The sequence below is a fragment of the Cervus elaphus genome, chromosome 17 (assembly GCF_910594005.1).
Source record: "Cervus elaphus chromosome 17, mCerEla1.1, whole genome shotgun sequence".
Lineage (NCBI taxonomy): Eukaryota > Metazoa > Chordata > Mammalia > Artiodactyla > Cervidae > Cervus > Cervus elaphus.
Window position 1 is genome coordinate 37,294,432 of NC_057831.1, and position 25,772 is coordinate 37,320,203.

General features: G+C 40.2%; 1 protein-coding gene across 1 annotated transcript in view; it reads right to left on the reverse strand.

Moving 5' to 3' along the window:
* PKD2 (polycystin 2, transient receptor potential cation channel) overlaps window positions 1-25,772 on the reverse strand; it is a 58,560-nt gene that overhangs the window by 31,323 nt on the left and 1,465 nt on the right. Inside the window, exon 2 of the mRNA XM_043870960.1 lies at window positions 17,927-18,040. Within this exon, the coding sequence (XP_043726895.1) occupies window positions 17,927-18,040 (114 nt within the window). The remainder of the gene's footprint in view (window positions 1-17,926; window positions 18,041-25,772) is intronic.

Consider the following 25,772-nt stretch of genomic DNA (forward strand, 5'->3'; position numbering starts at 1 on the left):
ATGTATCTCCTTTATTGGCCTCTATTTTTAATAGACTGCTTTTGAAATTCTCAGGACCTGTATGGAACCTAACAGTTTAACTAAAGGGAAGTAATACAGCTTCTTGGCTACACAGCGCCACCTGCTGGACATGCAGAGGAACAAGCCCACCCAGCATTGAAGGGGATGATGATTCTAACACCTTGAATCAGCAAACAGGAACTCAGCCCCTCCCTTGTGCCAGGCAGTGGGCTGGTTATCTTCAAGGGACAGCTCCACACTCTCCAGGGGTCAGCTGCACCCTAAGTCTACCTAGGCTGTAGCTAAAGGACATTTGGGATTTGGAGTTAGAATGATTTGGGTGTGACTTTCAGATTTGCTTCACCCTTAAGTCAGCCTCTATGTTGTTAATTGTGGGTTTCAGTATCTTGGGATCTTGGGACAAGTATTAAACTTTACTGAGCTTGAGTTTTATTATCTAGAAAATAGGAATAACAACATCTAGGGCTTTTTGTGTAGTTTACCTGGAATAATGCATGTTAACACACATTTTGCATACTGTTAAATATAACAGAAATGTAAGACTGTTAACATCATTTCTCCTTTCAGTTTCTGATAGGGAAAGCCCACATGGAAGGTAACATATGCTCTTTAGGGGAACTGAATTGTAAAGAAAAAAAGTTATAGCCTGAAACAACCATAAGTGAAGCTCAGAAAAGAAAGGAAAATATTTTAAAATATAAGGTAAAGAACACATATACACCCCATGTGCATGCATCTTTTTCTGCCATTTAGTCCTTAATTCTCAAATTTGATTTTCTAAGAAATAAGCCAGAATAAAAAATATTATCACGATATCACCAAAGAATCAGCCTGTAAACTAACTGAATCTCTCTTAAAACATGGCTGCATTTCAAAATAGGCTATAAATACCATTTTATTCTTTTTTTTTTTTTTATTTTTTTTTATTTTTTATTTTTTTTCATTTTATTCTTAATATGGTTGAAACAGTATTGGCTCAAATACTAACAACTATATAAAGGGGATTGCACTGTATAAACTTCAATTCAGTGGAATAAAAAGCAAAGAGAAAATTTCCAACGTAACAACAACAAGAAAAGAAAATGGAAAGTAATGGGAAAGCATTAAAAGAGAGGAAAAATAGGATGGCAGAAATATTGGACAAAAGCATGAAATGTGAAGAGGTTAAACTTACCAGATGACAAAGTCTTAAATGTTAATTAAAATTTTTAAATATATCTTTAGAATTTTTATGAGACCCATTCAAAATGAATTAAAAAATAAAGGAGTGAGAAAATATACATTATATATACAAACGGTGTAAAGTGGTACAATAATCTGATAAGGAGATTATAAGGTGAATACTGAGTTAAAGTGAAAGATTATTTTATGTTGATAACTGATACTTTAGACAATAACTATAGTGAACTTTTATGTACTGAATAACAATACCAAGACACATAAGATACAATATCAAGAGACATAGAAGGGAATTACCAAAACCACAATAGTAGTTGGAAACTTAAATTTTTCTCTCTCAAACTTTGACAGAGAAAAAAAAAGATAAAAATGATCAAGGGATAGTAGGGGTTTTAACAGGATAGATTACCTAACGTATGGGCTTCCCTGGAGTTCAGTTAAGAATCCACCTGCAATGTAGGAGACCTGGGTTTGATCCCTGGGTTGGGCAGATCCCCTGGAGAAGGGAACGGTTACCCACTCCAGTATTCTTGCCAGGAGAATTCCTAATGTATATATATAAAACTTAATACTGTGTCAAAGGAGATCACTCACATTCTTTTTGAATCTCCATGGTACATTTAAGAATATTCTAGGCCACAAAGAAAACACCTGCAAGTCCTTAAAATTAAAGATCAACCAATCAAAAAATGGGCCAAAGAACTAAACAGACATTTCTCCAAAGACGACATACAGATGGCTAACAAACACATGAAAAGATGCTCAACATCACTCATCATCAGAGAAATGCAAATCAAAACCACAGTAAGGTACCATTACACGCCAGTCAGATGGCTGCTATCCAAAAGTCTACAAGCAATAAATTCTGGAGAGGGTGTGGAGAAAAGGGAACCCTCTTACACTGTTGGTGGGAATGCAAACTAGTATAGCCACTATGGAGAACAGTGTGGAGATTTCTTAAAAAACTGGAAATAGAACTGCCATATGACCCAGCAATCCCACTTCTGGGCATACACACCGAGGAAACCAGATCTGAAAGAGACACGTGCACCCCAATGTTCATCGCAGCACTGTTTATAATAGCCAGGACATGGAAGCAACCTAGATGCCCATCAGCAGATGAATGGATAAGGAAGCTGTGGTACATATACACCATGGAATATTACCCAGCCATTAAAAAGAATTCATTTGAATCAGTTCTAATGAGATGGATGAAACTGGAGCCCATTATACAGAGTGAAGTAAGCCAGAAAGATAAAGACCAATACAGTATACTAACACATATATATGGAATTTAGAAAGATGGTAACGATAACCCTATATGCAAAACAGAAAAAAAGACACAGATGTACAGAACAGACTTTTGGACTCTGTGGGAGAAGGCGAGGGTGGGATGTTTCGAGAGAACAGCTTCGAAACATGTATATTATCTAGGGTGAAACAGATCACCAGCCCAGATTGGATGCATGAGACAAGTGCTCGGGCCTGGTGCACTGGGAAGACTCAGAGGGATTGGGTAGACAGGGAGGTGGGAGGGGGGATCGGGATGGGGAATACATAAATCCATGGCTAATTCAAGTCAATGTATGACAAAAACCACTACAATATTATAAAGTAATTAGCCTCAAACTAATAAAAATAAATGGAAAAAAAAAAAGATCAACCAGGCAGGTGTCCTTATAAGGAGATGGCCATGTGAACAAAGAGGGACCCAGGGAGAAGGCCTGTGAAGGTGGAGGATTAGAATGATACAGCTATATGCCAAGATTACCAGAGACTGCAGGCAAACCACCATAAGTGAGGAAGGGGCAAGGAAAACTCCCTGCAGGTTTCAGAGGGAGCATGGTTCTGCAGGCACCTTGATTTCAGACTTCTATCCTCCAGAGTAGTTTTGTTGTTTAAAGCCAAAAAACCCAAAGCAAACAAAAACCTCTAAAATAAACAACCCCATCAAAGAAACCTCCCAAAACCAACCAAACAGTAGTTTTTAGACCATAAATGCAGAAATTTATTTTTAAAGGATGAACAAAGATACAGATAAAATCAAACCACGTAGAAATTAAAATGTTTTCTCTTAATAATTCTTGGGCCAGCCAAAGAGGAAAGAAAAAACTGTCACACAAATATAAATATACCAGATGTAAAGGCAATAGGACCAACGTGCCCAAGTCTCAGTATTCCAGATCATCTACCACAGAGGGAGTAACGCCATCACGATTAACAGGAAACGTGACTTCTCTGCTACCTCTGGTTGTACTGTATCCTCACAGGGATGTGGTGGAAATTAAATAGCAACAGATATTTGAAGGGACTCTACAAACTAAAAAGTGCTTACAAACGCAAAGTACTACACAGAAATCAAAGAAAGTTTAGGCTTGCACAGTTCCAGTTGTCATATTAGGAAAAGCTCTGTATTAGTGAAGGAAAGAGGCTTCGCAGGTGGCACTAGTGATAAAGAACCTGCCTGCCAATGCAGGAGACGTAAGAGTTGTGGGTTTGATCTCTGGGTCGGGAAGATCCCCGCGAGTAGGAAACGGCAACCCGCTCCAGTATTCTTGCCTGAAGAATCCCAAGGACAAAGGAGCCTAGTGGGCTACAGTCCATGGGGTTGCCAAGTGTCAGACACGACTGAAGCGACTTAGCAGGCAGTGAAGGAAAAGAAGTACTAATGAATGTGAGAGAAAATGAAAATGGGCAAAGTCATCCACATGGAGTGGGAACACTGGTGTGCCATCTCTGAGATGCACCTTCCCGCTGCCTTGCTGCCTCCTGGCACTGAGGAAGACGTGTGTGAACTAGTCTGACAACCCAGCCTGAGGGGCAGACACTTGGGGGAGGGGGCAGGTTGATAAAGGCTTCTCCAGAGATCTGGCTCTCAAGCTGATCCTGAAGGATGAAGAGGAACTAAACAGACCGACAGGAAGGGGACAGCACAGTCCAAACCCTTTTGAGACCTGTAAGCATTTTGATGTGGTTAAAGTACCAGAGGAACCTCTCCCCCCAACCCACGTCCAAGGTCAGGAGCAGGCGCTGCGTTTCGCTGGACTGGCCGTGAGGAGATACCCCACGTCCAAGGTCAGAAAAACCCCAGTAAGACCACAGACACTGGGGCGGCTGTGAGGAGATACCCCATGTCCAAGGTCAGAAAAACCCCAGTAAGACCACAGACACTGGAGCGGCTGTGAGGAGATACCCCATGTCCAAGGGCAAAGGAGAAGCCCCAGCAAGATGGTAGGAGGGGCGAATTTGCACTTAGAATCAAACCCCATTCCCATCAGAGACGCTCAGAGGGCTCAAACAAACCTCGTGTGCACCAGGGCCCAGGGACCCCACAGAGACTGAGACAGAACTGTGTCTGAGCGTCTCCTGTGGAGGGCCGGGCCGGCAGCGGTCTGCCGCAGGGACAGGGGCTCTGGGTGTGGGTGTGGCATAAGTCCTCCTGGAGGGGGTCGCCATTCACCCCAGTATGGAGCTGCCAGAACTTACACAGGACTGGGAAATAGACGCTTGGAGGGCACAGCAGAACCTTGTGCACCAGAATCCAGGAGAAAGGAACAGTGAGCCCACAGGAGACTTGCCTGCGGGTGTCAGGAGTCTCCGGCGAAGGCGTGGGTCTGTGGTGGCCTCTGCAGGGCTGGGGGCACAGACTGTAGCAGTACACGCCTGGGATCTCCTAGGGGAGGTCACCATTCTCTTCATTCCCTCCACCATAGTTTGACCCCAGGGAAACAGCAGGGAGGGGACACAGCTCCACCCATCAATGGAAAATGGGATTAAAGATTTACTGAGCGTGGCCCCGCCCATCAGAACAAGACCCAGTATCCCCCTCAGTTAGTCTCTCCCATCAGTAAGCTTTCATAAACTTCTTATCCTTCTCTATCAGAGGGCAGACAGACTGAAAACCACAATCACAGAAAACTAACCAATCTAATCACATGGACGACAGCCTTGTCTAACTCAGTGAAACTGAGCCACCCAAGATGATCTTAGGGTCACCCAAGACGGACGGGTCATGGTGGAGAGTGCTGACAAATGTCGTCCACTGGAGAAGGGAATGGAAAACCACTTCAGACCCCCATGAACAGTATGAAAAGGCAAAAAGATAGGACACTGAAAGATGAACCCCACAGGTCGGTAGGTGCCCAATATGCTACTGGAGAACAGTGGAGAAAGAACTGGAGAAAGAATGAAGAGATGGAGCCAAGGCAAAAACACCCAGTTGTGGATGTGACTGGTAATGGAAGCAAGGTCTGATGCTGTAAAGAGCAATACGGCATAGGAAACTGAAATGTTAGGTCCATGAATCAAGGCAAATTGGAAGTGATCACACAGGAGATGGCAAGAGTGAACATTGACATTTTAGGAATCAGCGAACTAAAATGGACTGGAATGGGTGAATTTAACTCAGATGACCATTATATCTACTGCTGTGGGCAAGAATCCCTTAAAAGAAATGGAGTAGCCATCATAGTCAACAAAATAGTCTGAAATGCAGTACTTGAATGCAATCTCAAAAAATACAGAATGATCTCTGTTCGTTTCCAAGGCAAACCATTCACTATCACAGTAACCCAAGTCTATGCCCCGACCAGTAATGCTGAAGTAATGAAGAAGCAGAAGTCGAAAGGTTCTATGAAGACGTATAAGACCTTCTAGAATTAACACCCAAAAAAGATGTCCTTTTCATTATAGGGGACTGGAATGCAAAAGTAGGAAGTCAAGAGATACCTGGAGTAACAGGCAAATTTGGCCCTGGAGTACAGAAGGAAGCAGGGCAAAGGCTAATAGAGTTCTGCCAAGAGAATGCACTAGTCATAGCAAATGCCCTCTTCCAACAACACAAGAGAAGACTCTACACATGGACATCACCAGATGGTCAACACCGAAATCAGATTATATCCTTTAGAGCCAAAGATGGAGAAGCTCTATACAGTCAGCAAAAACAAGACCGGGAGCTGACTATGGCTCAGATCATGAACTCCTTATTGCAAAATTCAGACTTAAACTGAAGAAAGTAGGGAAAACCACTAGACCATTCAGGTTTGACCTAAATCAAATCCCTAACGATTATACAGTGGAAGTGAGAAATAGGTTCAAGGGATTAGATTTGATAGACAGAGTGCCTGATGAACTATGGACAGAGGTTTGTGACATTGTACAGGAGACAGGGAGCAAGACCATCCCCATGGAAAAGAAATGCAAAGAAGCAAAATGGCTGTGTGAGGAGGCCTTACATATAGCTGTGAAAAGAAGAGAAGCAAAAAGCAAAGGAGAAAAGGAAAGATATACCCATTTGAATGCAGAGTTCCAAAGAATAGCAAGGAGAGATAAGAAAGTCATCCTCAGTGATCAGTGCAAAGAAATAGAGGAAAACAATAGCATGGGAAAGACTAGAGATCTCTTCAAGAAAATTAGATACCAAGGGAACATTTCAAGCAAAGATGGGCTCAATAAAGGACAGAAATGGTATGGACATAACAGAAGCAGAAGATATTAAGAAGAGGTGGCAAGAACACACAGAAGAACTGTACAAAAAAGATCTTCATGACCCAGATAATCACGATGGTGTGATCACTCACCTAGAGCCAGACACCCTGGAAAGTGAAGTCAAGAGGGCCTCAGGAAGCATCACTACGAACAAAGCTAGTGGAGATGATGGAATTCCAGTTGAGCTATTTCAAATCCTAAAAGATGACACTGTTAAAGTGCTGCACTTAATATGCCAACAAATTTGGAAAACTCAGCAGTGGCCACAGGACTGGAAAAGGTCAGTTTTCATTCCAATCCCTAAGAAAGGCAAGGCCAAAGAATGCTCAAACTACCACACAATTGCACTCATCTCACACGCTAGAAAAGTAATGCTCAAAATTCTCCAAGCCAGGTTTCAACAATACATGAACCGTGAACTTCCAAATGTTCAAGCTGGATTTAGAAAAGGCAGAGGAACCAGAGATCAAATTGTCAAAACATCTGCTGGATCATGAAAAAGGCAAGAGTTCCAGAAAAACATCTATTTCTGTTTTATTGACTATGCCAAAGCCTTTGACTGTGTGGATCACAATAAACTGTGGAAAATTCTGAAAGAGATGGGATACGAGACCACCTGACCTGCCTCTTGAGAAACCTGTATGCAGGTCAGGAAGCAACAGTTAGAACTAGACATGGAACAGCAGACTGGTACCAAATAGGAAAAGGAGCACGTCAAGGCTGGATATTGTCACCCTGCTTTTTTAACTTATATGCAGAGTACATCATGCAAAATGGTGGGCTGGATGAAACACAAGCTGGAATCAAGACTGCTGGGAGAAATATCAATAACCTCATATATGCCGATGACACCACCCTTATGGCAGAAAGTGAAGAAGAGCTAAAGAGGCTGTTGATGAAAGTGAAAGTGGAGAGTGAAAAAGTTGGCTGAAAGCTTAACATTCAGCAAACTAAGATCATGGCATCTGGTCCCATCACTTCATGGCAAATAGATGGAGAAACAGTGGAAATAGTGACAGACTTTATTTTGGGGGGCTCAAAAATCACTGCAGATGGTGACTGCAGCCATGAAATAAAAAGACACTTGTTCCTTGGAAGAAAAGTTATGACCAACCTAGATAGCATATTAAAAAGCAGAGACATTACTTTACCAACAAAGGTCCATCTAGTCAAGGCTATGGTTTTTCCAGTGGTCATGTATAGATGTGAGAGTTGGACTACGAAGAAAGCTGAGTGCCGAAAAATTGATTCTTTTGAACTGTGGTGTTGGAGAAGACTCTTGAGAGTCCCTTGGACTGCAAGGAGATCCAACCAGTCCATCCTAAAGGAGATCAGTCCTGAGTGTTCATTGGAAGCACTGATGTTGAAGCTGAAACTCCAGTACTTTGGCCACCTGATGCGAAGAGCTGACTCATTTGAAAAGACCCTGATGCTGGGAAAGATTGAAGGCAGGAGGAGAAGGGGAAGAAAGAGGATGAGATGGTTGGATGGCATCACTGACTCAAAGGACATGAGTTTGAGTAAACTCCGGGAGTTGGTGATGGACAGGGAGGCCCGGCATGATGCAGTCCATGAGGTTGGAAAGAGTTGGACGCAACTGAGCGACTGAACTGAACTGAAAATACCAGATATTCAAAAGGAACAGAAGAAAAAAAAGAGAGAGAAAAAAAAAAAAGGAATAGAAGGCTGGAAGAAGTAAGCAAAGACCATACAGTGAAATCTATTACATAAAGATTCAGACTTTATCTGGAAGGTGAGGTGATTATAGCATGTTCAATGGAAGAATGACCTGGTTTAACCTGGGTCAGAGACGGAAGTCTGGAGGCAGGGTCAGAGACGGAAGTCTGGAGGCAGTACCTGGGAGTTGAAAGTCCAGACATCGGGTGCTGTCCAGCCTGTGTTCCAATGGTGTTCAAGGCCATCTTCTTAAAATTTAAATATATTTATTAGCCCCCAACTCAAAACCCTGGTTTTCCCTTACCAAAGCCCAGTGGACCTGCAGGGCCTGACCTGTGACCACCTTTCCATCCTCATCTGATGGCACTCTCTCCAGTCACCGCACTCAGCTTCCAGAATGTTCTGAACCCTGTCCTGCCTCATACTATTCATTCTTGCTGTCCCTTCGTCAACTGACTGGCTCCCATTCTTGCTTCAGGTCTGAGAGGCCTTCCCTGTAGGGAAACCCTCTTCCCCAATTGTCTTTCTTATCACTTACTACCACATCTAAAGTTAGGGCTATATATGTTTTTAATTAAATTATTAAACAGTCCATTGAATCAATAAATGAATGAGTGAAGAAAGAGATGATTAAGGTTAAAAAAGATAACAGCAATGTATGAAAGAAGACAGATTTGAGAAGCACCACAGAGGAAGAATTATGTGGAACAATCTCAGGAGAAGAGTGAGGGAAAGCATCTAGGATGATGCCCATGTTCGGGCATTATTAATCCAATTAGATTAATATTAAGTAATCAAATTAACTTTAATCTAGTTAGAGAATGTGAGGAAGCATGTTTGGAAGGACAGGATAATGAGTCCAGGTTGAGGAATGTTAAGGAGGAGATGCCTGTGAGATGCAGCAGGGGAGGGTCCAGTAAAAGTCGGCATGAGGTTTGTAGTTCACGAGAGAGGTTGAGAGGGATGTGGAAAGAGCAGCACACAGGACCAGTTGAAGCTGTGGAAAAGATCCCTAAAGGAGAAAGCCAAAGACTCAGTCACAGAAAATCCTCTGTCTAGACACATTCTGGGAAGAAAAAAATTAAGAAAATGAATAGAGCAAAGAGGAATACAGAAAGAGAGGGAGTCACAGAAGCCAGAGAGGGAAGTTTCTAGAGTACCAAATGCCACAGGACCAGATGTGAGAGAAAGGCTAAGAGCAGCCCATAAAATTTGGTGATTAAGAGGTTCCTGGTGACCTGGGTGAGGGCCTTTCAGGAGGCAGAGTGAAGCTGCAGAAAAAGTTAGTAAAATTCAGTCACTAAAATGTTAGTGAATTAAAGTTAGTACAACTCCCAAATATTTTAATCCAGTTTTGGTTAACATTCAAAGGAACTTGTAAGTAAGAAGTTATGATGGAAATCTCTGAGGGATAGAGGTTGTCAATGCAAGTGCTTTAGTGAATGCCTATATTAAGTAGTGTAACTTTAAAAAAAAAAAACAAGAGAGAAGGATATGTAATATTTACAAAGAAGTTACCACGAAGAAAACTATGCACGTAAAGGCCGTGCTTAAAGTAATATTTATATGAAGATATACATTTCTTGCTGTTGTAGTTTTTGTCTAGTTTACCAAAAATGACAAACAGCTTTCTAGCCACAGGGGGTCTTCAGTAGTTACTTCCCACAGACTGAAGCCTGCGAACTTAAAACCGCACTGCGAACTTAAAACTGCACATGTTTGCTATGGGGACCTCCATGGGGATCTGACTATTTGTCACCAGAAATGGAATTAGCTCCCGCCAGTGTGATGATTAACCCATTGACTTCCACTTCACTGACCTGGTTGTCAACAATTAATCTGCATGGGTTCTCTTATGAATTAAGAAACCTATCTGTATACTATCATGCTTACAAGATTTTTACAAGTAAAATAAAACATTCATTCCCTTTTAAATTGACATATAATTAACAAATACTATAGTGTTAAGTTTAAGGCGTACAATGTGTGGATTTGATACTATTTATTTCTCTTTGTAGAATATAAGGCAAAGTCTCCTTCTTTCAAAGATATAGAAATGGAGGTTCCTAGGTTTCTTCTTAAAAGGGCATGCTGTGGCTTCAGTTGTGTCTGATTCTTTGCGATCCTATGGACTGTAGCCTGCCAGGCTCCTCTGTCCATGGGGATTGTTCAGGCAAGAATACTGGAGTGGATTGCCATGTCCTCCTCCAGGGGATCTTCCCAACCCAGGGATCAAACCCTTGGCTCTTGTGTTTCCTGCATTGGCAGGCAGCTTCTTTACCACTAGCGCCACCTGGGAAGCCCATCCTAGGACATAGCATACTGGATTATGATATGTTGTTTCTCTCTCCATTTTCATTACTTCTTTAGCTACTAGAGAGTTAAGATTAAAGACTTTCCCAAACTAATTGTTTATACTTTCTACTCTGTGAAATAGGTTTTATTTTCTATTCTGTAAAATATTTAGTGTAATCTTAGTGTTTTTCTCAGTGATTGATGGGGTCGCAAAGAGTTGGACACGACTGAGCGACTGAACTGAACTGAACTGAAACATGTTAAAATGTTAATCCTTTGTCGTATTTCTTGTAAGTATTCTTTATAACTGTTTCCTGGCTTTTAATTCTGTCTGTTCCTTTGACGTATAGAAATTATTAATTTCTATGATGTTGACTCAACTTCTTGTGTGATTTCTGTTATTATGTTTAAACATAAGAGATTTGAACAATTTGAAGGACTGATGCTAAAGTGAAGCTCCAATTCTTGGCCACCTGATGCAAAGAGCCAACTCACTGGAAAAGACCCTGATGCTGGGAAAGATTGAAGGCAAAAGGAGAAGGGGGAGGCAGAGGATGGGGTGATTAGATTGTATCATCGACTCAGCAGACATGAGCTTGAGTAAACTCTGGGAAATAATGAAAGACAGGGAAGCCTGGCAGACTGCAATCCATTGGGTCACAAACAGTCAGACACAATTTAGGGACTGAACAACAGCATATATATAAGGAAGTACTTTGATGACCAATTCATAGGAGTCTTAGGTTTCATGTAAGAATAAAACCTAAATTACAGGGGAAGTGGGAATACTTGGTATTTCCATGGTATTCCTATCCTCTTGGTTAATCAGACTGATTTTAAAGCCACAGAGGCTAGAACCAACACTGCTAAGGTGGAAAATAACCTCTTTATGGGCACTTAACTGCTCCAAATGAATGTTCAATCTATTAGAAACTACAGTTCTGTAGAACCTACTGATGAGAGAAGTCAGCCATTGTCAACAATCTTTGGGACAAATCTTGCTCTTATATACTATTATTAATATAATAAATGACAGACAGCATCCCAGATCTTTTTGTGTATTACTCCTAATTGCCACTTTTAAAACAAGAATCTTTCAAGATAAGTACTCTACAGATGAGAAAACAAAGGCTCAGAAAGGTTAAATAACTTGCTCAGGTTCACCTAGTGTGTAAGCGGTGGCACTTGAACCTAGATCTCTGTGATGCCAAAGAATCACATTTCCTACCATTTAGGCTGCCTTCTCGAACCCTATCAACCTCATATAAAGGGCCTCCAATATGCAAGGCACAAGGATAAGTACTTATCTTATTTACCCACAGAGTAAAGAGATGGATATTAGTAGTAGTCTTTTGATATTGATATTGCTGGTAAGATTTTAAAACTGGTAATTAAAAACATGATTTTGAACAAAAGGGAAACGACTCAATCACTAGGAGCCAGTAATGCTCTGCTTGGAATAAATCATGCCTACTTATCCTCACTTCCTTTTTAAATTGGTCAACAGCTGATAGACTGGCTAACAGATCAGAAGAACGGTAATGTTCTTCTGAGTAATGCTTCTCAGGTAAGCATTTGAAAAAAACCTTTCTTATCTTATTTCATGAGCAGTCTGAGCTAGAAGATAATATAATTCAGTGAACTCCACCCAAAAAGCTTTGACTAATGGACTGATGTTCTTGGACCAAACCTTTTTGATTTATTAATTTACTAGGATAAGGACTTGGATAATATCAACTCTGTTGATGCTGTAAAGCTGAGAGGGCTAACTGATACATGAGATGGATGAATCTAGATCCAAGATAATTTCAACAGATTGGAATGAGCAGATCCTAATGAGCTAAAATTGAACAGAGCTGAAAGGGAAGGCCTTCACTACATTCCAGGAAAAATACTCAAATACTAGCTGGGGGACACAGTGCTTTATAGTTTGTGGTGAAGAGACTAAGGAATGATGTATCTGAAGAGTCAGGTAATGGTAGGATGCATGGACTGCAGTGTAGTATTTGGACGAGAATGCCCATGGCCCCATGTCTCCACTCTTTCGTGGTGAGGCTCCTGCTGTACATTCAAAGACTATGATAAACTGGAGGGAATTTCTATCACATGGGTTGTTTAAAAGCACGTCTCCAATCACATGATCAATAGTTAACAGAACTGGAAAGGTTTAACTTAGAGCAGACTTGGAGGAGATCGAATGTCTGTCTCCAAACTTCTGATGGGCTGCAGGAGAGACAAGGAAAAAGTCCTTGGTATTAGGTGGGCTTGGAGAGCAGAACTAAGAGGGGAAGTTAGATGAGGATGGACTTTGGCTTCGCATAAGGAAGAACTTTCCAAACTTTCCAACACAGTCATAGAAAAATGAAATGAACTATTTCAAAGGAGTCAATTCCTTTTAATCTGGAACTCTTGCTCAGTCAGAGGCAGGATGACTGACCTTTTAGGAAAGATGTTGCCAGGCAGAGGAGGGAATTTTACCATTCAGAGGAGGCTTGATCCATGACTGCCAAAATTCCCTCTTACCCAGAGATTCTACAATAAACTTTGATGTAAAAATAAAAAAATTAAAAATAATAAACTTTGATGTAAAAATAAAACTTTGATGTAAATAAAAGGTAGCTGATATAAGAAAAAAATGTGATGAGTATGAAAATGAACAAAAAGCATAAAAATTCTAAAATAAACAAGAAATGACAAGTTAGTTATACAACAAGCTTGTTTCCTAAAACGCTAGCTAGCTATTTAGTTTATTTATCTGGCCTAGTTCCCAAACCTTGTCAGTGTATCTGAAAACTCACTTCTCTGAGCCACAACTGGAAGGCTTTGACTTAGCAGATCTGGGCATACTATAATTATATAAAAAAAATTCTCTCAGTGATTCTGATGTTCAGGCAATTGGGGGAACACTGAAATTTTAGACTTACTTATACAAATTTTTGTATTTTGCATAATATATGTGTATGAATATGTGTCATGCTTGAAAAAAACAATAATAATAATGATTCTAATCTACCTGTTGAACTTTAAGGCCACTATAGTTTAGTATTTGGAAAGCACAGTAGGAAGTCAGTTCAGTTCAGTTCAGTTCGGTCGCTCAGTCGTATCCGACTCTTTGCGACCCCATGAACCACAGCATGCCAGGCCTCCTTGTCCAAGAGATACCTAAAGTAACGGGCAAGTTTGGCCTTGGAGTACAAAATGAAGCAGGGCAAAGGCTAACAGAGTTTTGCCAAAAGAACATACTGGTCATAGCAAACATCCTCTTCCATTAACACAAGAGACGACTCTACACCTGGACATCACCACACTGTCAATATCAAAATCAGATTGATAATATTCTTTGCAGCCAAAGATGGAGAAGCTCTATACAGTCAGCAAAAACAAGACTGGGAGCTGACTGTAGCTCAGACATGAACTACTTATTGCAAAATTCATACTTAAATTGAAGAAAGTAGGAAAAACCATTAGGCCATTCAGGTATGACATAATGCAAATCCCTTACAATTATACAGTGGAAGTGACACATAGATTCAAGGGATTAGATCTGACAGAGTGCCTGAAGAACTATGGACAGAGGTTCATGACATTGTACAGGAGGTGGTGATCAAAACCATCCCCAAGAAAAAGAAATACAAAAAGGCAAAATGGTTGCCTGAGGAGGCCTTACAAATAGCTGGGAAAAGAAGAGAAGTGAAAGGCAAAGGAGAAAAGGAAAGATATTCCCATTTGAATGCAGAGTTCCAAAGAACAGCAAGGAGAGATAAAGCCTTCGTCAGTGATCAGTGCAAAGAAACAGAGGAAAACAACAGAATGGGAAAGACTAGAGATCCCTTCAAGAAAATCAGAGATACCAAGGGAACATTTCATGCAAAGATGGGCACAATAAAGGACAGAAACAATATGAACCTAACAGAAGCAGATGATATTAAGAAAAGGTGGCAAGAATAAACAGAAGAACTATACAAAAAAAAGATCTTAATGACCCAGATAACCATGAGCTGTGATCATTAACCCAGAGCCAGATATCTTGGAAGGCAAAGTCAAGTGGGCCTTAGGAAGCATCGTGATGAACAAAGCTAGTGGAGGTGAAGCAATTCCAGCTGAGCTATTTCAAATCCTAAAAGATGACACTGTTAAAGTGCTGCACTCAACATGCCAACAAATTTGGAAAACTCAGCAGTGGACACAGGACTGGAAAAGGTCTGGTTTCATTTCAATCCCAAAAAAGAGCAATGCCAGAGAATGTGCAGATTACCTCACAATTGTACTCATTTCACATGCTAGCAAAATAATGCTCAAAATTATCCAAGCTAGGCTTCAACAGTACATGAACTGAGAACTCCCAGATGTTCAAGCTGGATTTTGAAAAGGCAGAGGAACCAGACATCAAACTGCCAATATCTGTTGGATCATAGAAAAAACAAGAGAGTTCCAGAAAAACATCTACTTCTGCTTTATTGACTATGCTAAAGCCTTTGACTGTGTGGATCACAACAACTGTGGAAACTCTTCAAGAGATGGGAATACCAGACCACCTTACCTGCTTCCTGAGAAACCTGTATGCAGGTCAAGAAGCAATAGTTAGATAAGACATGAAACAACAGACTAGTTCGAAATTGGGAAAGGAGTACGTCAAGCTATATACTGTTACCCTCCTTATTTAACTTATATGCAGAGTACATCATGCGAAATGCTGGGCTGGATGAAGCACAGCTGGAATCAAGATTGCTGGGAGAAATATCAATAACCTCAGATATGTAGATAACACCACCCTTATGGCTAGAAAGTGAAGAAGAACTAAAGTGCCTCTTGATGAAAGTGAAAGTGGAGAGTGAAAAAGTTGGCTGAAAGCTTAACATTCAGCAAACTAAGATCATGGCATCTGGTTCCATCACTTCATGGCAAATAGATGGGGAAACAATGAAAACAGTGAGAGACTTTATTTTCTTGGGCTCCAAAATTACGGCAGATGGTGACTGCAGCCATGAAATTAAAAGACACTTGTTCCTTGGAAGAAAAGTTATGACAAACCTAGACAGCATATTAAAAAGCAGAGACATTACTTTGCCCACAAAGGTCTGTCTAGCCAAAGCTATGGTTTTTCCAGTAGTGATGTACGGATGTGAGAGTTGGACCATAAAAAAAGCTAAGCACCAAAGAATTGATGCTTTGGAACTGTGGTATTGGAAAAGACTCCTGAGAGTCCTTGGATTGCAAGATCAAACCAGTCAATCCTAAAGGAAATCAGCCCTGAATATTCATTGGAAGGACTGATGTTGAAGCTGAAGCTCCAATACTTTGGCCACCTTATGCAAAGAGCCAACACATTAGAAAAGACCCTGATGCTGGGAAAGATTGAAGGCAGGAGGAGAAGGGGATGATAGAGGACAAGATGGTTGGATGGCATCACCGACTCAATGGACATGAGTCTGAGCAAGCTCTGGCAGATGGTGAAGGACAGACAAGCCTGGCATGCTGCAATCCATGGGGTTGCAAAGAGTTGGACATGACTGAGTGACTGGACAAAAACAACACAGTTTAATATTTAAGCACCATTTCTACAGGGGAAGCAAACTTGACTTTAGTATTTATTCTAACAGCATAGAACATAAAAGTTCAAAATATCCCATCTCTTGCTTTATAACCTTTAAAGAACTGAATAGATCATTTCTAGCTTTTCAGCACTGCCTAGATAACATGTTTTTTCAAAAGTAATGAAAGATTTTTTCCTAAACAAATAACAGAAATTTTCTGATAATTAGGTAGAAAAAAGCAAGAAGATGGATGTTGTTCATACATATATGTTGTTGTTTAGTTGCTAAGTTGTGTCCAACTTTCTTGTGACCCCATGGACTCTAGCCCACCAGACTCCTCTGTCCATGGGATGTCCCAGGTGAGAATACTGGAGTGGGTTGCCATTTCCTTCTCCAGGGGATCTTCTTGACCCAGGGATCGAACCTGTGTCTCCTGCATTTCAGGTGGATTCTTTACCACTGAACCACCAGGGAAGCCCCTCATACATATACACTTTTTAGCTTAACTAACTTTTTTTTCCCCCTTAAGTTCCCATTCAGATAGGCAAAGTCTCTGAAAGTGTAAGAAGAAGTCATGCTCTGTTGAAGCTCATTAAAAGCTTACTAGTAGTAATAAAAACCAGTGTGGGGATGTTAAATAAATCAATATTTAATTTCTTAAAATTATAAATATCAAAACTTAAATGTTTTCTTAATCTTTTATGTTCAACTTACACATCTTTTTATAAATCTAGTAAAAAAAATCCATTTTTTAAGTAAGCTTTTAGCACTCGGTTAAATTCAAGGTGGTCAATTTTAATATAATAAGAATGGCATTATTAAAGTATTGATTAAATCCTAACTCTGTCCATTTACAAAGAAGGGGACACTTTGCAAAGGTGGTGTCGGTTTTTAAGCATTTCTTAGTGGACACTGTAAGAACAAACTCCTTTCCCCGAGGAATATGGCAAGAGGGCCTGTTAGTCATAAACCTGTTTCCTCTCTGTTCTCATAAAGGGTTTTATATGGGACAGGACAACACTCTATCATCCAACATCCTTTGATTCAGAGGTAATCCATTACCCGTGACTTTCTGGATTTTGAGGCACATGGTTTCAAAGACATGTTTCTAGCTAAGGCATCCCTCCCCAGTTCTCCGAAGATGTGGGTATGTATTGAAAGAAGGAGATGAGTCTGCAGTTAAGTTTCCTGTAGAGTGAAAAGCCACAATTACTGAAGATTTGGAAGAAAGAATGAGAATGAAGGCATTCACACAACACATCCAAATCCAGAAAAAGGGGACTTCTAAATACATAGAACCATAAAAGCAATATTAGGTGACACTATATGTATTTTCTGAAAGTTAAACTACATACTCTACTTAATTCCTATATAGACTTTACACTAACTGATGTAATGATACTGACACTATAACTATTGCTAAAACATCTAATACAAAAGTCCTTTTACTTGGTTTCTTGATGTCTGGGAATCTTGGTGTCTGCTCCGTGCATGTCACAGTGAAAATGGTCACAACTGATAATGAAGTGGCCAATCAGATAATGCCGAAATTTGAGCCACGTTTATCTGAGGAGAGGTGAGAACTTTACCAAATTCTAAACTAGAATTAATAACAGAGAAGAGGACTTCTGAAGTAACTGGTTAGGTGCATCCCTAGTTCCTTTCAGTCATGATTTTGACAGGTCAAATATTTTCAAAACTGCTCCTCTATTGGAAGGAAATGTTCTACTTACAGATGCACAAGACTATGAGAAAAAGGAGGTATGTGGCCAGTTCCCGTAAAACACTCTTAAGGTATTTCTCTCGGTCAGTGCTGCTTTCCTCCATGAGTCTTGTTCCCCAGAGACCTTTAAAATAATAATAAAAGATGTCATTGTATTTTTCAAAAATCTCATGAATGGCGAAAGAAAAAAACACATAAAAAATAGTGTACTTTAAGGGAGGTTCTCCTGATTTTTTTTTTTTTTAAGCATGCTCTAAAAACAACTGAGAAATGGTTTTAGTAGAAGTACCTTTAATTTGGGAACACATAAGTCTCCACTGTCTCACCCCCACAAGATGTGCAAAACACAAGGCAACAGTCTGATCACCGTCTAAGCTCCCAATCTCATTAGAAAATATCTTAGTAAAAAATTACAAAGAGAAGAGGAAATTTGGGCAGCCTATGAGAGGAGGTTAAATAATTATGCATACATATCAGCTCTTCCTATATGCAGGAGGAATTATCGTACTACTAAATTAATTATCCTCTTAAGTAACTACATTGTAAATGATACATTTTAGGTCACCTCTGATAAAAAGAAGTCCTGGTTGGAGCATCACTTCATTGTGGAAACATCTATCAATATTCTAACACACTGGTGTAAAATCTCTGCTCTGTACCCATTTTTGCCTTTTAAGAAATTCAATGCTGACTGATTACACTAAACATGCTTAGTTGAACAGATTTTTAAAATTTCAAGTAGCATATGATTTTTGAATTAAAAGCAACAACTCATCCGCCTTCTCTCTCTCTTTGGAGAAAGAGTAAAATCAGCAACCGTGCTCCACTTTTAGCAGATGGAAAAAGTGTTGGGCCGGCTGAGCAAAGATGACATAAGCCTTGGTGAGCTGGCTGGAGTGCGATCCCGCAGTTTTGGACGTGGCCAGCAGACAGACATGGTGGCCGTCCAAACCCCCGCTAGTGAAGAGTGTGGTCAAGTCACATTACTGGTTACTTGGAAGAGCCTTAGCATTTTCCAAAAAAGACAAACCTCTCCATCCTTTTTGTTAGATTAACTTGGCTGTGAATGGCAAATTGCCTCACACTTGAGTATACAGATTTTAACCCCTTCCTCATGGAAACTCACACAGCTACTGACGCCACAATCAAGCCACAGAGAACGGGGGGAAATGGTATATGGTCTTGCACTTGGAAGAAATGACTTCATCGCTAGTGTTTATGTACTTTTTAAGTCTTATAATCATACATTAGTTCTACTCCTAAATTGGGGTATTTCATTTCCTTCTCTTTTTCTCTCCCAAACTTCTTTTGGAAAAATCAGCATCTGCCTTCAAAGACACTGTGTTACGCGTCCCAGGTTTCACCACGCCGAAAGTGGAGCATAACTTATGACAAGGTTTGCTTCTGCCAAGATCTGGTAGTTGTCAGGGAATTACTCACTCAGAAGAAATGCAGCAAGTAGAATGTTTGTTCGCTGAAGCTCTATCATATTAAAGAATTATTACAAATTTGGATGACATGGAAAATTACAACTCAGAATAACACAGAGGCAGCCAAATATTAGGCTCAGTAGCCCTGGACACGACCACACCATTTCTTTGGGTGTATTTCTTTTGGAGGCCAGGCCTAAAACATACACATAAGCGGAAATTGCTAGTCCCTTGACCATCAGGAGAGACGGCTGCCTTGCTTCACTTGGTCAGTGAGCTCACTCTTTCCCATGGTTTATAAACAATTATGCACTAAGGAAAAGTCATAGTTCTTAATATTTACAAATGGTTTTGCTTGACCTATAAATAGAAAAACCAAACTCCTATCAAATTTTCTTTAAGCTAAATTTGCAATGGTCGATGGTAATTTAATTCTAGCCCTTGAAGGAAACATTTCAAAAAAAATGAAACAAGCCCTTTTATTTATATTCTATAAAAGTGTATTTCTATGCATTTGCTTTTTCTAAATTACTATAGCTAACTCCTCAAACATGTATTGCTATAAAAATTTCAGAGTTTCCCCACTGGGGGTATATGTAGGGTCAGTCTTCGGATACAGGGACCCCCTCACATCTTGATGGGTGAGAAATGGCTACAACTACAAATGGAAAAAATAGCTGTCCTACAGCCAACTACTTCCCATGTTTAGCAGGAATGATACAATAGGAATGGTTATGGGTAGAGTTCACGTCCAAAATGGCAGCATTCTTCAAAAGTAACTCTTGTCTTTTCCCACCATTGTCCCAGCTGTGGAGGGAGTGCCTGAAGGCACTCACGTTCTATAGATAACGTGTCTCCATCTGTTAGCAGAATATGATCTAAGAGGACATGGGGCAATATGCAATTTCCTTCCTGTGTGAGAAGGTGCTTGCTTAGTCAATGCCAGAGCCCAAAGTCAGAGCACATTACCTAAATAGTGTTCCCTATTAATATGCATATGGGGGAATTCTGAGATGGATAATCCAAAACACCAAAAATGTCTCCAACATAACTGACTTTGATGGGGCTTCCCTGGTGGTCCAGTGGTTAGGACTTTGCCTTCTAATGCAGGGGATGTAGGTTTGATCCCTGGTCAGGGAGCTAGGATCCTACCTGCCTTGCAGTCAAAAAACATAAAACAGAAGCAATATTGTAACAAATTCAATAAAAGACGTTAAAAAAAAAAAAAAAAGGTCTACCAAAAAATCTTAAAAAAAAAAAACAACTAGGGGCTTCTAATGCAAGGGTCATGGGTTTGATCCCTGGTTGGAGGACTAAGATCCCAAAGGCTGTGTGGCACAGCCAACAAAAAGATTTTGAAAAAAATGCCATTTTGCAACTCTTTTATTCACTTAGCTTCTAAGTGAAAGTCGCTCAGTCATATCCGACTCTTTGCAACCCCATGGACTATACAGTCCATGGAATTCTCCAGGTCAGAATACTGGAGTGGGTAGCCTTTCCCTTTTCCAGGGGATCTTCCTAAACCAGGGGTCAAACCCAGGTCTCCTGCATTTCAGGTGGATTCTTTATGAGCTGAGCCATAAGGGAAGCCCAAGAACACTGGAGAGGGTAGCCTGTCCCTTCTCCAGAGGATCTTCCTGACCCAGGAATCGAACCGGAGTCTCCTGCATTGCAGGCGTATTCTTTATCAACTGAGCTATCAGGGAAGCCCAAATGCTTCTAAGCCCTTTTTACTTTGCAATTTATAAAAAGTACCACAGAGAGAACAATATAATGAACTCTCAGGTATTCCTCACCCAGCTTTAACAATTACCATCAACTCCACACTAACCTTGATTATTCAAAACCCTCACCGACTCCTCAATTTTTTTTGTTTCTTTGTATTTGTTTTGCTCATGCCACAGGGCTTGTGGGTCCTTAGTTCCCCGACTAGGGATTGAACCCACGCCCCTTTCATTGTAAGCACTGGCTGGGCCTTAACCACTGGACTGCCAAGGAAGTCCTCCTCAATTATCTTGAAACTAATTGCAGTAATCATATCATCTCATCTTGTTAATATAACATCTCAGTACTATGGTAAAAAGATTCAGTGTGGATCTTTTGCCTCACATTAACCCTGTCTCATCTGAAATGCAATAACCCCTCAGGACACCTTGATCATGACAAGGTGTGGTGGGGGGTCTGGAGTCTGCTGCTGCTGCTAAGTCGCATCAGCCGTGTTCGATTGTGCAACCCCATAGACGGCAGCCCACCAGGCTCCTCTGTCCCTGGGATTTTCTAGGCAAGAGTACTGGAGTGGGTTGCCCGTGCCTTCTCCATCTGGAGTCTGAGCTGTGTTTAAATGAAGAATCAGCCCTTAGGAGCTATGAGACCTTACCTCAAACCATGAGCCTTCACTTCCTCATTTGGAAATGGGATAAGAGTACCTCTCTGTGGTTGCTCTGGGAATAAGAAATTTTATATATGTACAGCATTTAGAGTGGTTGGAAGAGGCCCATTTATGGTTTCAGAAATAGGTTCAAATTTGTGAGACATCCTACTTCTGATGCTAAGTTGGTGTGAAGACCCAAATCCATATAGACTTTGAAGTCACTGTGAATAGCCTGACCGAATTCTCATTGGATTCATGTCATAAAAGAATTCCATTTTTGTGCTTGGACACATGTGGACCTTGCTAGAAAGATGAATACAATCCTTCCTAATAGTCATTTGAATTGCTCGGAGATCTTCAGAAAGGGAAGTGACTTTTTATTATTGGTCCATTTTCTATAGAACAGTCAGTTGCTACTTTAAATGATACTGACTTTTGAGTCTCCAATTCTTAGGCAGCCTCCTCCTGAGGTGAAGACAGGAATGTGTCACAGATTACACGCATATTCCACAGACAACTCACACTCACATGCCCCAAACCGAGATGTCTCTCTTTTTTCCTTTTGTCTAGAAAACTGTTTTCCCTGTGGCTAAATAGGTGGGTTAACGGTACCAAGTCAGAAACATGGGTTTCATTCTAGAATAGGCTCTTTTCATAACCCTCACATGGGGCTGGTCCACAATTCTGAGGGTTTCTGCCTCTCTTTAATCTAGCTTTCTTCCATCCCAGCTCACAATCCTTGGCTGCAGCCTTTGTCACCTTTTCTTAACCTGTTCCCCTTCACACCCCATTCTCTACATCCTTGCTAGAATCATCTTCAGGTTGGCATGTGACTGTATCAGCCCCCTGCTTGAAGCCCTCACTGTCTCTGTCTATAGGAAAAAGTATTAATACCAGTGAGGTACTGGCCATCTTGGTTTTACTTCTGCTATTCTTCCCTTCCCAACTCCCCCCACTGAATTCTTCAAAATGTAATTCAAGTTTTACTTCTAACCTCCCCAGATAGAACTGGTCCTCTCTTCTTTGGGTACCTGCCATATCTGGGACCTGGCACTGCAATTATTTACTTACACCTGTGATCCCCCTACTAAACTCTAAACTCCTTGGGAGTTGGGATCTTATATTATTCATCTCTGTATCCCTAGTACCTACCACAAAGGAGATGCTCCATAAATGTTTGTTGCCTGCACAAATTCTGTTACTAGCAGAGTCTTATCATACCCCACAGAGTAACAGCCCTCCCTCAAACAAAATCCCTTCACAATGAAAATACAAAGTCTCATTTGTTCACAATTATAGTGCAAATAAAAAGGTAAAAAGGAAGAAATTATGGAGTGAGGGTTGGATTAAAAATAAAGGGAAAGTCATAATAGCCAAAAGGTAGAAACAACCCAAATGTTCATCAACTGATGAATGGATAAACAAAATGTAGTGTATACATACAAGGGGATACTATTCAGTTATCAAAACAAATGAAGTTCAGATACATGCTACAGCATACGTAAACGTTAAAAACATTATGCTAAGTGAAATAAGCCAGATGTGAAAGCACTGTATGATTCCACTAATATGAGGTACCTAGAACAGGAAAATTCATCAAGACAGAGAGGCTGCAGGGCAGGGAACAGGAGGGGAGCTGGGAGTTAGTATTTAATGGGCAGACTTGTTTGGGATGATGAAAAAGTTCTGGACATGGACAGTGATGACATTTGTCTGAAACAGTAAACAGAAAATGACTTTAATAAACTGATACATCCATAAAACACATTCAACTTTGGAAATTCAGAAAATCTGATAACTCATATAGAGTCTCAAATTTTATCTTTGCATTAAAAAGTGTTTGCTAAGAAAAAAGTAAACAAGATCACTGGGTTGGAGATGTTTTTAAGCTTGGAGAAGTCTTTCAATCTTTCAGCCTTCTTTTTTTTGCCTCTGGTCCAGGTCATCAATCTCCCCTTCACTGGCTGCCCCCTACCTGGTCTCCTGCCTCCCTCCCTCCCTCTGTAAGCTCTCCTGCACACACGAGGCCTGACTCATATTCCCTTTCAGCATGTTCTGCTCTTGCTCAAAAACTTTCAACTGCTTCCTAATATTTAGAGGTAATTTCTTAATTCCTTGGTTAGACACAATGCTTTCCATAATTAGGCCTCAAACTTCTTCTTTGCCTTCTTACTCCTGCTAAGAGAACAGATCTATTCAGTGTCCAAGGAGAAATGATAATTTGTTTTCCAACTCAGATTCGTGTCATTAAACAACATGCTGAAGCTAGAAGGGACCTTGAAGATTAGGTTCAACTCTTCCATTTTATAAATGACAGACTAAGGCTAGGAAGTCTGATGTGAGACCTCCAGGGGAGCGCCTGAAAACGCCAAACTTGAGTTTGGCTCCTATCTTTAGAAATTCCAAGTCACTCTCTCTCTTCTGACTCTGGGCACTACTTATATAATGCACTAAAGATTTCTGTCATTGTATCCCAAGACGGGGGTTTGATCCCTGATAGCTCAGTGGTAAAGAATCTGCCTGCCAATGCAGGAGACTCAGGTTTGATCCCTGGGTCGGGAAGATTCCCTGGAGAAGGAAATGACAACCCACTCCAATATTCTTGCCTGGGAAAACCCACGGACAGAGGAGCCTGGCGGGCTAGTCAACAGGGTCACAAGAGTCAGACATGACTTAGCAACTAAACAACAATAACAATATCCCATGAGGGAAAAAAATATCACAACTCATTCACGGTTACTCATTTCACATTTCTGGGTTTCTGTCCATAGGTAAATGGTGATGTGTTATTTTAGTCCTTTTTTTTTTTTTTTTTTTCCTGTGGCAACTAGCAGTCTATTTTCACAGTAGGTACTACTGATTATCTAACAAAGGTTATTTAATAAGTGACAAGGATATCAATCATATTCCTTCACAAAGAATTAAAATTTATTTCTAAAATTTTCTATAAAAAAAGATTCTCATGATTCTACTCTCCTAACTGATAAGGTTAGGAGATCTTATCAACCACTGATAAGGTTGGACCAGAAATTTTACTATTACTTTATTCACTGTAAATTTTCTGAAACTTTTCTCTAAAAGAAATAAACTTATAAATGCACTCACATATTTCACTTAATTATATTCAATTATTGAGCTTTTTCAGACAATATGAAATGTGTTATTAAATACTTAAGCTGAGTTAAAAGAATCATGACTTTCCATTACTTATTAACTTATAAGAAACCTCTCATTTCAGTGAAGATTTTAAAAAGCACAGTTAATACAAAGTGATATAAACTTTGAATATAGTTCAAAAATATTCAATATATAGTTCAAAAATTTTCAACAAAATAAACTTTGAATACAATTTGGAACCTTAAAAAAGTACTAATGAGTTTTTTTTTTTACTTATCTTCTCACACAGGTGACTAAAAAGGATCTTTTGGTCCCCACCATGCTCTGAATCAATTAAACTAGTACAATCACTATGTAAGAGCACCAAAAGGTACACTTTTAGAATCCACGATTTAATCTCTTCTTGTGAAGCAATCACAACAACATTGCTACATATTTTATGTCTCATCTCATTTAATTCTCCCATGTTAAGAGCTAAGTATTATGATTTTCTCTTTTTTAAAACAAAATTCAAAAATTGGAGATCAGAGCAATTAAGCAGTTTGCTAAAGGTCATTCAGTCAACGTGTGGTAGAACTGGGATTCGGGTATAAGCCTGACTTGGTGTTAATCATGTTGCTATGAAAATACCTGGATAGTTTTTTGTGCAACATTTTCAAAACTGACAGGAACGGAAGGGAAGGGGGAATTTCAAAAGACTGAGAATGGAAAAAACTCTTAAAAGCAGAGATTAAAATCATTTGGATGGTAAGATCGAATGCAACTCTTTTCCAAGGATGCCTCTGACAAAACTTTGCAAAAACAGGATCCCATCTGCTCCTGGAAAATGTGTGTCCTCTTAAAAGGCACTGGCAATTTTTGAAAATTCCTTTTCTGCCTTTTGGAGAGCTGGGTGCACCGAACTCTGACATATTTCCACACAGCTGGTATCTGATGAC